The sequence below is a fragment of the Orcinus orca genome, chromosome 13, assembly GCF_937001465.1.
Source record: "Orcinus orca chromosome 13, mOrcOrc1.1, whole genome shotgun sequence".
NCBI lineage: Eukaryota > Metazoa > Chordata > Mammalia > Artiodactyla > Delphinidae > Orcinus > Orcinus orca.
Window position 1 is genome coordinate 70,548,869 of NC_064571.1, and position 10,227 is coordinate 70,559,095.

Genomic DNA, 10,227 nt, shown 5'->3' on the forward strand with positions numbered 1-10,227 from the left:
GTGGTGTGGGGTGTGTGTGTGTGTGGGGGGGTGAGGTGGTGTGTGCGGTGTGTGTGTGTGTGTGTGTGTGCGCGCGCGCACCTGCCCACCTACCTGCCTGCGTGTGATGTGTGTGACTCAGGGAGAGGGGGTCGGGTATGGTAACTCCGTGAGCCGCTGGCAGCCTGGCCTGGCGTCGCGGCTCATCCTCACCCCCTCCTAGGGTGAGGAACGATTTCCTTGTTCCTCCACGGAGGGGTCAGGACCGGCCAGGCGACCCTTAAGACTAAAGCCAGGGTCACGGTTTGACCTGCCCTCCTTGCCGGCCAGGTTTCATCTGATCCCTGATTGGCTCGCCCGATTGCTTCCGTCACAATCACTTCCTGGTCACGCTGTGGACGCTTTCGGGGCTTCTGCTTTCCACGGACTACGCGTCCCGTGTGGCTCTGCGACAGCGGAAGCGGAAGCGAGTACGGAGGTACCAGCTGGTCTCCGTAGGGCGGGGGTAGGGGGCTCCATGAATGGACGCGGCGGCGGCGGCGACGGCGGGAGCGGCCTGAGCTGGGCGCCGGGGCCAGGGCCGGGGGCTGCCCGGGGCCCGCGCCGCTGCATGGGGGCGGCCCGCGGGCCCTAAGAGGAAGGGCGGGCAGGCCGAATTGGGAGGGGCGGGGCCGGGCGGCCGCAGGCCGGAGGCGCGTCGGGCTGGAGCCGGTCACGATGCCCCGAAGGAAGCAAAGCCACCCGCAGCCCGTGAAATGCGAGGGGGTCAAAGGTCAGGGGTCAGGGGTCAGGGGCTGCGAGGTGGGGAGGAGCGGGGGTGGGGTCAGTGGTGTGGGTTCAGGTCTGGGTGGAGGGGGACCCTTGAGGGATGGGGTGGGCGATCTGGACTCCTAGCTTCCCATCGAGGTACTAACGGAACCCGAGTTCTCGTAAGTGCGGGAAGTACGGTCTGCGAGGGCTAGCTTCCCGGGTGCGAATGATGGGCACAGTTCCTGAGGGAGGATCTACAAGCCTTTTCCCCTCTTCAGTGGATACTGAAGACTCCCTCGACGAAGGACCCGGGGCCCTGGTATTGGAGAGTGATTTACTACTAGGCCAGGATCTGGAGTTTGAGGAAGAAGAGGAAGAGGAGGAAGGTGACGGCAACAGCGACCAGCTCATGGGCTTCGAGAGAGACTCTGAAGGTGGGTTTGGGGGACTGACTTAAGGAAGTGACCGCTGGAACCTCAGCCTTTAGGAGGCGGGTTAGAGTATAGTGCCAGTGAGCAAAACACCGTTTCCTGCCACTGGGGCTGGTTCAGTTTAGATTTGAGCTAGATTTCTTCGTTTGCCTGATGGTCCATCACTTTGTTGAGGTCAAGTTCTGAGGCCTGGTTCAAAGGTGGTATGAATAGGACGGTAGAGGAATCACATGAAACAACTGGTTAAAAGTAAATGCCCTTTTAATAACTTTATCCCACTCCCTAGCCCATTCCTTAGATGAGTTTATTTTTAAGAGGTTCAGGGAAGCAACCTCATTCAAGCTAGTACTTATATCTAATCTAACTCCCTTTCACCTGCAGCATAAACTCCTCTTGTATGGAGGTATTAGTTTCTGCCCTCAAATATCCTTCCACATTCCTCTTCCCTTTGATCTTAGCATCACCCCAACCTAGTTTGCTGCACCAGCTATCCACTAATGCCACTTCTGAAGGATGATTTTGAAAGTCATTGAGGAAATCCATGTAAAAGAATCCATCCTTTAGGCTTAGAAGTGGTATTACATGTGTTACTTTGTTTCCTCTTCCCTCCAAAATTTTTTTTTTTTTTTTTTGCGGTACGCGGGCCTCTCACTGTTGTGGCCTCTCCCGTTGCGGAGCACTCCAGACGCGCAGGCTCAGCAGCCATGGCTCATGGGCCCAGCCGCTCCGCAGCATGTGGGATCTTCCCGGACTGGGGCACGAACCCGTGTACCCTGCATCGGCAGGCGGACTCTCAACCACTGCGCCACCAGGGAAGCCCTTCCCTCCAAATTTTGCCTCTTGAGATAGTATGGAGGTGGTTATAAAATAAAAACTAAGAGTCCTTACTGATAGAGGCACTAGAAAAACATATCAGGCCTCTGCCTTGTGTATTTTTATTTATCCCAAGAATCAGTTAATTATTTAATTATTGATTCATTTCAGTATGTGGTCCACTGTGAGCCCTTGATCTTTTTCCATTCATTGGTCCTATGCACAACTCTGTCATCACTAGGTTAGTCTAGACTTGGAGGTAGATGATTTGTGTTGAATTTTTAGGATCATTGATTGAAGAGAAGGGTGGAGCCCAGCAAGTGGGGAGACCGCAAGTGAGAAAGGGAGTTTGGAGTCTGTTCCTAGCCTGTGTTGATGTCTCTTCTCATGTCTGTCTCACCAGGAGACTCTCTGGGGGCCAGGCCTGGGCTTCCCTATGGGCTGAGCGACGACGAGTCTGGGGGCGGCCGGGCACTAAGTGCGGAGAGTGAAGTTGAGGAGCCAGCCAGGGGTCCAGGGGAGGCCAGGGGTGAGAGGCCAGGCCCAGCCTGCCAGCTGTGTGGGGGGCCCACAGGTGAGGGGCCGTGTTGTGGGGCAGGAGGGCCGGGTGGGGGGCCCCCGCTGCCCCCACGGCTACTATACTCATGCCGCCTCTGCGCCTTCGTGTCCCACTACTCGAGCCACCTGAAGCGGCACATGCAGACACACAGCGGGGAGAAGCCGTTCCGCTGTGGCCGCTGCCCCTACGCCTCAGCCCAGCTCGTCAACCTGACGCGACATACTCGCACCCACACTGGCGAGAAGCCCTACCGCTGTCCCCACTGCCCCTTTGCCTGCAGCAGCCTGGGCAACCTGAGGCGGCATCAGCGCACCCATGCGGGGCCCCCCACTCCTCCCTGCCCGACCTGTGGCTTCCGCTGCTGTGCTCCACGTCCTGCCCGGCCTCCCAGTCCCACAGAGCAGGAGGGGGCAGTGCCCCGGCGACCTGAAGGTAAAAAGCCAGGGACCAAAGAACCTGGGACGTGGGTGGGTGGCCTTAGGGGGACTTGGATTCATAGCCCAGGTCTCACTGTCTCCACAGATGCCCTGCTGCTTCCAGATTTGAGCCTCCATGTGCCACCAGGCGGTGCCAGTTTCTTGCCGGACTGTGGGCAGCTGAGGAGTGAAGGGGAAGGCCTATGTGGGACTGGATCAGAACCACTGCCAGAGCTGCTGTTCCCTTGGACCTGCCGGAACTGTGGACAAGAGCTGGAAGAGGGGGAGGGTAGTCGGCTGGGAGCAGCCACGTGTGGGCGCTGCATGCGAGGAGAGACTGGAAGTGGTGCCAGTGGTGGACCCCAGGGCCCCAGTGACAAAGGCTTTGCCTGTAGCCTCTGCCCCTTTGCCACTCACTATCCCAACCACTTGGCTCGGCACATGAAGACGCACAGTGGTGAGAAGCCCTTCCGCTGTGCCCGCTGTCCTTATGCCTCTGCTCATCTGGATAACCTGAAACGGCACCAGCGCGTCCACACAGGAGAGAAGCCCTACAAGTGCCCCCTCTGCCCCTATGCCTGTGGCAACCTGGCCAACCTCAAGCGTCACGGTCGAATCCACTCTGGGGACAAACCTTTTCGGTGTAGTCTTTGCAACTACAGCTGCAACCAGAGCATGAACCTCAAACGCCACATGCTGCGGCACACAGGCGAGAAGCCCTTCCGCTGTGCCACCTGCGCCTATACCACGGGCCACTGGGACAACTACAAACGGCACCAGAAGGTGCACGGCCATGGTGGGGCAGGAGGGCCTGGCCTCTCTGCCTCTGAGGGCTGGGCGCCACCTCACAGTCCCCCCTCTGTTTTGAGCTCTCGGGGCCCAACAGCCCTGGGTGCCACTGGTAGCCGAGCTCTCCACACAGACTCACCCTGAACTAGGTCCTTCTCCCCTAGGGCTCTATGAATTAGCCCTGACCCTCCTGTATGTTTTATACAGATGGACCAGAAGCCACCTTTACCTTCCTCCCCCGCTGGCCAGGGGCTCCACACAGACTAACCTAGGCACTATACGGACCAGTCCAAACCCCATGGGCGGGGGCCCATATGGACCAGGGGGGCCTTGCCTTGACTGATGCGACTTCATAAGCTCAGTGAGAAGGGCCCTGTATCCACCTCCACTGCTCCCAGGGGCGGTGGATGAACTGGCTGGGGGACTGTCCAGCCTTGCACCTGTTTATTTAACTTATTTCAGTGCTTTATAATAAAGGAAACACTAACAAAGCCACGTCTATGCTGAGTTGGCAGTGGCAAGCACCGCTTGGCCTCACCCGTAGCACAGCAGTCCATGCTGTGATGGGGGGAGCAGGGGCAGTGAGAGGGAACCAGAGGTAGGCAGCAATCAGGCTGAGTTTAATGACGGGGAGCTGGGCCAGACCATACACAGACCTCTGCCCATCCCCTTGGCTCATGGCCCCGAGAAGCCAGAAGCAGCCTGGGGGGAGTTGTGGTTCCTCCCCAGGCAGGTAGCCATGGTCCCGTGGACTTTGTGCAAAATACTAAATGCTAATTTGGCATTGAAGGCCAACTCTGAGCGATCCTTTGTATAGCCAGCCCTGGGGAGGGGAAGGGAAGGCAGGTTAGGAGGCCCCTGGCCGAGGAGAAAAGGGGACAATACGAAGAAAAATACCCCAGTTTGGGGGATACAGGCACAGGGCAAGTTTCTGAACACTCCTCCAGGGTAGAGAGCAGACATCCGAGCTCTGGAGATCACAGATCCTCATCTCCAATGCCCTCAAAGGCGAAATTGCCGTGGACATCACTGGCACTGGCATCTGTACTGGGAGTGCCAATCCCCCGCAAGCTCACGGCACTCAGCTTGCTCTGTAATAAAGGCAGGGTCGGGGTCAGAGGGCTCAAGCCTCCCTAAGGTCCCCTACAAACGCCAACCTCACCAACCCTCGTGGGAAACTCACTGAGAGTTTGACCATGGACTCCCGGCTGGCATCAGGTGACTCCTGGGGAGGAGGAGGCAGAGGTGTCAGAGACCTCACTGGGGAGGTGATGCAAGGCCTGGGGGCTGGGGGACTGACCAGGGAGTAGTACTTACAAGCAGCGGTGGGGACTTCACTGCTTGCTGGCTGTCTGAGCGTCTCAGGGTGCCCCCCACCCGCCGGCGTAGCATCTGGGGATGGAGACATGAGGCGCTGATAAGGGCTGATCACCCCCTTTGGCATCCCAGTCCCTTCCCCTCCCTCTCAGGAGAGGCATCACACCGAGGACAAAAGGCAGGGAGAGCACAGCCACGCAGCTGCTGGGTCTGTGCTTGCTGCTTACCTTCCTGATACTGCCGCCGGATTTCTTCACCATCAGTTCATCCACCATGGACTGCAAGCAGATGCTCATCATGATAGCCTGAGGGCAAGGAGAGAGCTCAGCCTGACTGGGTGGTCATCCTGAGCCCAGCACCCCTAAGACAAGGGCTCCCACTCACATGGAGTCCTGGAAGCCCTAGACTTGGGTATCTAAGAGAAACGGTGCAATGGGCTCCAGAGGAGGCCTGAGGGTGGGCTCACACCTGGGGGCTGGTGATGGTGACCCACTGTAGCCGGTCCTTGCTCATGAGGTATTCAAAAGCCAGTTCCAGGCGCACCTCACCCCGGCCCCGACCTGGGCTGCTTGTGCCTCCACTGGGCAGTGGCACCTGGGAGAGGAAGGGTAAGAATTAGGCTGCGCTCATTCTGACCGATGTGCCTCTCCCTGACCCACTCCAGCCCATTCCCGAAGCTCAAGGCTTGCCGGGCCTCCATCCCAAAGGTCTCCCCCTCCTACCCCAACTCACAGAGGAGGTGACCCGCCAGCACCGCATGCGGGTGACCCGAAAGGAGCCTTCACGGAGTTGCTGGCCAGGCAGGCGGAGCTGGAGGCTGAGCTCACTGTTGCCTGCGCTCACCACCACTGGACAGTCCTTCTCCGGGAAGTCAGCCACACAGGCATCGAAGCGCAAGTAGCCATAGTGCCGCAGCGTCTGGGCCAGCCGCAGGAACTGAAACCCAGTCAGCAGGCGGGACGGGTCAGGAGGGGAAGTGGGACAGCCCAGAGGAAGCAACCCCTTGGAGGGAGACAGGGAGGCAGGGCTCACCTCCTTCTTGGAGACCTTCTCTTGCAGTGATTTGAGCTGCCGGTGCTGCTCCTTGGTGACTAGGATCCACCCACGCTCAATGTCTGATACTGTCTGCGGCGGAGACAAGGGGTGGGGTGTTCGGGGCTCCCAGTCAGAGACCCAAAGAGTGTCCAGTTACCTCTGTCCAGCCTGACCCCTCACCCCACATTTGAGCAAGCTCTTCGCAGTTGAGTCCTTGACCATATCAGCTTACAAAGCAGGGAGAGTAGAGGTTGTGCCAGATGCCCTGAGAGTATTCTAGAAACTTCCCCATGAACTGGCAGTAAAGATACGAAAGGAGTTTTCTTGGCAGAGGGACACCAGAGCCATTTTCAGGGGAAGGGTTCTGAGGCAGCTCCAAGCTCACCTGAGCATAAAGCAGGTTCAGGCCAACCCGGTTCTCCATGACATCGTCATCATAGGCAGAGTCCCAATAACTGTGAGGCCAAGGGGTGGAAAGGGGTAATGGGGCTAAGCTGGGGGAAGGCAAGAGGCAGAATGGAAAAGGGGCAAAACCGGAGCAATCTGGAACTATGGGGCTAATGGTGATACAGTTGGAGGAAGTTTGGGAGGCCTGGTAGAAACACCCAGCACTACCCCCTTGTCCAGATTATTCTGTCTCGATACGTGGCCCCATAATCCAGTCCAGCACCCTCTCCCTCCTCCAAGCCCAGCCCTGACCTCTTCCTTAGCATAATCTTATACTCTTGACTCCGAAGACTGGCAACAGACACATAAGGCAGCTCAAACTCTTGCAACTTCCGTACAACTATGGGTGTAAAAAAAAAGAAAAGAAAAAGAAAATGTCATGAAACTCAGGGGAGGGAAATCAAGCGAGAAGCCCTGGGGAAATGCCACATTCTTGGGGAAGACAGGCGAGTTCACTAGTGGAAACAGAGGGAAGCTGTAAAGTCCAGACAAACTCACACGAAAAGGCTCCATCCTCTTTTTCTCGAACTAGAAAGAGACTAAAGTATCCGATCAAGTCATCTGGAAGATCCAGCTTTGCAGCCACAGCCTAGAAAAAAGGAAGGAAATACAGCTCATCATGCTGGATGGTTCCAATCACCCCAAGCCTGGGAACCTGGGGTGCAGGGGGAGGAGGAGCAGTGCAGAACAAGCGCCTCACCTCCAGGACATCCTCAGTCTGATCTGAAGTTAGCACATTGACCAGAACTTTCTGCCCGTTGCTAAGCAGCACTTCCAAGGAGACCTCTTCTGTTGGGACCTGCTGTGTCTCCTGGTTGTGAGCATACACGGGAATGGGAGGCACCTTGTTAACAACATGCCCAGCGTCCAGCTCTGACCCTTCCCAACTATGTTGTATTGTAGGTCCCTCTGGTGACTTTATTCTCAGCTGTTTAATTACAGACTGGGTTTCCTTGATTTCACTGGTACAGCAGAAGCCCCATTCCATACAGAAAGGTGCCAGGATGGCTCCTCTGTACCCACCTCATTAAAATGATGTGGCCCTGCAGGAAGGTGCTTCCCTTAAAACTTGGTCCCATCCAAAGCCTTACCTGTTGTGCCCGACGCAAGAAACTATTGAAGGTCTCACTGCTCCCAAGCAATGGGTCTTGCCGAACTGTGGGGACAAGAGAATGATGTTCTAATAACTTATGATTCCCTCTTGGATCCCCCCAGTTCTCTTTTTGGCAGCCCCCCCAGGTCCCCTTTCCTGGGCTGATGGTGGCTTGTCACATCTCCCAACTGGCCTCACCTCACTCGCTGTTTGCATAAATTCTTCACCTGCCCCACCCTTGGCTACCATCTAGTTGAGTCTAGTCTATAGAACCAGGGAAAAATAATGTTCATCTAAAGCACATCAGATACAAGTTAAGTTCTCCCCACCGATCGAAACTGCTTTAAGACTAGTTAGTGCCATATTAGTATTCCTCATAGATGTCAGTGCCCAAATTGCTTTGCTGGTACCTAGATACCACAGCATCCTTGCATGCTATTTACTTTTGCTAATTAAATAATAGATAAAACAGTAGGCTTCCCAGATGTACAGATTCCTTCAGGACCTTCTACAAAAGCAGCTGTTTTGAGTCTCTCTCCATAGTCCTCAACAGAGTCAGCCTAAAGTTCCCTCCAACCACTCACCAGCTTGCATGTACTTCTCTAACTGCTCTCTCCTCTGTTCTACCTCAGCGGGTGTCAGAGAGAAAAGCTTCTTTGGGGGAAATGCAGGAAGCACATTGGCCCCGTATTCCTTCCGAAGCTATTTGGAGAAAGAGATACAACTCTTCACATAAACATAGCAAATGAGAAGAGGCAATCCACATTCATAATGTTCTCTTGGGCTCCCCTTCCCTTTCCTTAGTCCCTGCTCCCCTATCTACCCTGGTCATCCAGGAAATCATTCCTTTGGCAGGGGCAGCATCCCAAGGGAGCCGTTCCTCTGTCCTAGATATATGTTCTTTCCAATCTTACAGTGTACAAGTCTGTTCCTCCAGTGTGGGAAGGGTTTGTATAGGGCCAGGGCCTAGGGAGACCCTTGCTTATCTAGCAAAGCTGTGTTCATTGAACCCTCATAGGAAGCAAAAGGCTTGGTAAGGAAAGTTTATGTGCACAGTTAAGTAATAGCTAAATATATTCACGAAGTATTTTAGGACTTAAAGGGACTTTGCAGATCAATGACTCTATTTTTCAGTTGCAGAAGCTGAGGCCCAAAGAAATCAGGTAACTTGCTCAGGGTTGCACAACTAGTTATCAGTAAAACCAGGACTCTGTACCGAGTTAAATACAGAGCTCAGAATCTGGTGAGGAGAACAGAGAAACATTACATCACAGACACATAAAGATAGCTGGAACAGCTACACCCGCTCAGGTGAGTCAAGGAACACAGACAGAAACTGGTGAATGGTTTGTATCAATATGAGCAGGAAAAAAGAATTTCAAGTTGCAGCTCAGATGACAGGAGGAAAGTGCTTTGGCAGCTTAGGGGGGAGGGTTGTCGTTTTCTCCATGCACAGGCACAGGCAGTGTACAGGCTGTGTAAGATGGGGACAGAGAAGAAAGGAGGGAGTATGTGAGTATAGGGAGGAGCAGTTAGGGGCAGACATTAAGCTTCCTGGGAGTTCCCCGGAAATGTCAGACGATGAGATAAAGCACCAAATCCTTCCCTGTGGCAGTGATTAAAGGGGAACTACAGCCTACGAGAAAGCGACGGAGAGGGAAATGGAGACACTGATGCCCAGGTGTAGAAAAGGGCTTGAAGCTGCCTCAAGGCAGGGGTGCTAGTCCCACCTGCTCGTGCAGCCCCAGGAGTTGGCTGTAGCGCACCCGACAGTGCAGGACTCCATTCACGTGAATGTTATAGGCCTGAGGACACAAAAGCAGGCAAGCAGTTTAGGGTCGCGGTCTTGTTTAGGGTCGCTCGCCTCGCTCGCCATTTTGGCGGGGCTTGAGAACCCTGGCCGGAAGTTGCCTGCCACAGCTCCGCCTGAGCAACGCGCCGAGATCGTCCAAAGGTGCCCAGACGATTTTCCCCAGAGCCAGGTCCCAAAGCAGAAATACCAGTCGGGGAAAACCCGGGCGCTCAGGCTGCAGTCTTCCTCCCCAAGAGGCCAGGGACGCCCACCAGAATAGCCGCGGCCCAGCCGGGGGAGGCGATGCGGCCGAACAAAGGAACTACAGGAGCTGGGGCGACCTTTGGATGAATCTGAGACGTAATATAAGCTCCCATCGAGGCCGTCGGGACTCGGCGGCCTGTCACCAGGCCCGAAAGGTGGCGGCCAGACTTCGGAGGCCGCTCGGAGAGGGCTCCGGCCCGTTATCCCCGCCCCTACCCGGCCGGGCTCCGGCCGCTCCTCACCACGTAGGCGGAGCCGCCGCTGTCCCCGCTGCGGGACTCGGTTTCAGGAATGGAAAAGTGCATGTTCCCTGCGGCAGGGCCCGGCAGGGTCCGGACTCTGAGGGCCACAGCGGCTTTGCACGCTCGCCTCCGCTCCTCAGCACGTCCCCGCAGCCTCGCTCGCCATTTTGGGGGGGGGGGACTTGCGATCAGAGGTGGGAAGGGCTGGGGAAGTCCGCTCTGGGGCGCAGCGCCCCCGGCATCCTGGGAACTGTAGTCTAAAGGGCAAGAGCCGACAGCCGGGATTGGGAGCCCAAAGCT

The 10,227-nt window shown here is 56.0% G+C and overlaps 2 protein-coding genes across 4 annotated transcripts; one reads left to right on the forward strand and one right to left on the reverse strand.

The window, feature by feature from the left end:
• Window positions 1-345: 345 nt before the first annotated feature.
• On the forward strand, window positions 346-4,228 carry ZNF513 (zinc finger protein 513). Of its 2 annotated transcripts, none has more exons than XM_033425138.2 (4): window positions 346-457; window positions 1,008-1,163; window positions 2,377-2,964; window positions 3,055-4,228. In XM_033425138.2, the coding sequence occupies exons 2-4, from the start codon at window positions 1,139-1,141 to the stop codon at window positions 3,879-3,881; spliced, it is 1,440 nt and encodes a 479-aa protein (XP_033281029.1). In that variant the 5' UTR covers window positions 346-457; window positions 1,008-1,138; the 3' UTR covers window positions 3,882-4,228. The 2 variants fall into 2 exon arrangements, with proteins under 2 accessions (XP_033281029.1, XP_004268194.1); XM_004268146.3 differs by lacking the exon at window positions 346-457 and adding an exon at window positions 482-751.
• Window positions 4,229-4,336: 108 nt separating this feature from the next.
• Window positions 4,337-10,211, reverse strand: SNX17 (sorting nexin 17). Of its 2 annotated transcripts, XM_004268143.4 has the most exons (15): window positions 9,928-10,211; window positions 9,360-9,434; window positions 8,214-8,331; window positions 7,628-7,692; window positions 7,237-7,347; window positions 7,035-7,125; window positions 6,789-6,876; window positions 6,475-6,544; window positions 6,087-6,179; window positions 5,787-5,990; window positions 5,523-5,648; window positions 5,282-5,359; window positions 5,055-5,129; window positions 4,921-4,962; window positions 4,337-4,828 (listed from the first exon to the last, which is right to left on the reverse strand). In XM_004268143.4, exons 1-15 carry the CDS (start codon window positions 9,988-9,990, stop codon window positions 4,715-4,717), a joined length of 1,413 nt encoding a protein of 470 aa, XP_004268191.1. In that variant the 5' UTR covers window positions 9,991-10,211; the 3' UTR covers window positions 4,337-4,714. The 2 variants fall into 2 exon arrangements, with proteins under 2 accessions (XP_004268191.1, XP_004268193.1); XM_004268145.3 differs by lacking the exon at window positions 9,360-9,434 and having other exon boundaries at window positions 9,928-10,129.
• Window positions 10,212-10,227: the final 16 nt, after the last annotated feature.

What these genes read in the sequence shown, in the direction of transcription:
- ZNF513 (XM_004268146.3), top strand. Translation starts at nt 697, where the DNA reads ATGCCCCGAAGGAAGCAAAGCCACCCGCAGCCCGTGAAATGCGAGGGG. An exon ending in GAAATGCGAGGGGGTCAAAG is followed by an intron (nt 752 to 1,007) that starts GTCAGGGGTCAG and finishes TCCCCTCTTCAG; the next exon opens with TGGATACTGAAGACTCCCTC. An exon ending in CTTCGAGAGAGACTCTGAAG is followed by an intron (nt 1,164 to 2,376) that starts GTGGGTTTGGGG and finishes CTGTCTCACCAG; the next exon opens with GAGACTCTCTGGGGGCCAGG.
- SNX17 (XM_004268143.4), bottom strand. Translation starts at nt 9,990, where the DNA reads ATGCACTTTTCCATTCCTGAAACCGAGTCCCGCAGCGGGGACAGCGGC. An exon ending in AAGATTATGCTAAGGAAGAG is followed by an intron (nt 6,545 to 6,788) that starts GTCAGGGCTGGG and finishes TTGGCCTCACAG; the next exon opens with TTATTGGGACTCTGCCTATG. An exon ending in TCACCATCACCAGCCCCCAG is followed by an intron (nt 5,360 to 5,522) that starts GTGTGAGCCCAC and finishes CCTTGCCCTCAG; the next exon opens with GCTATCATGATGAGCATCTG.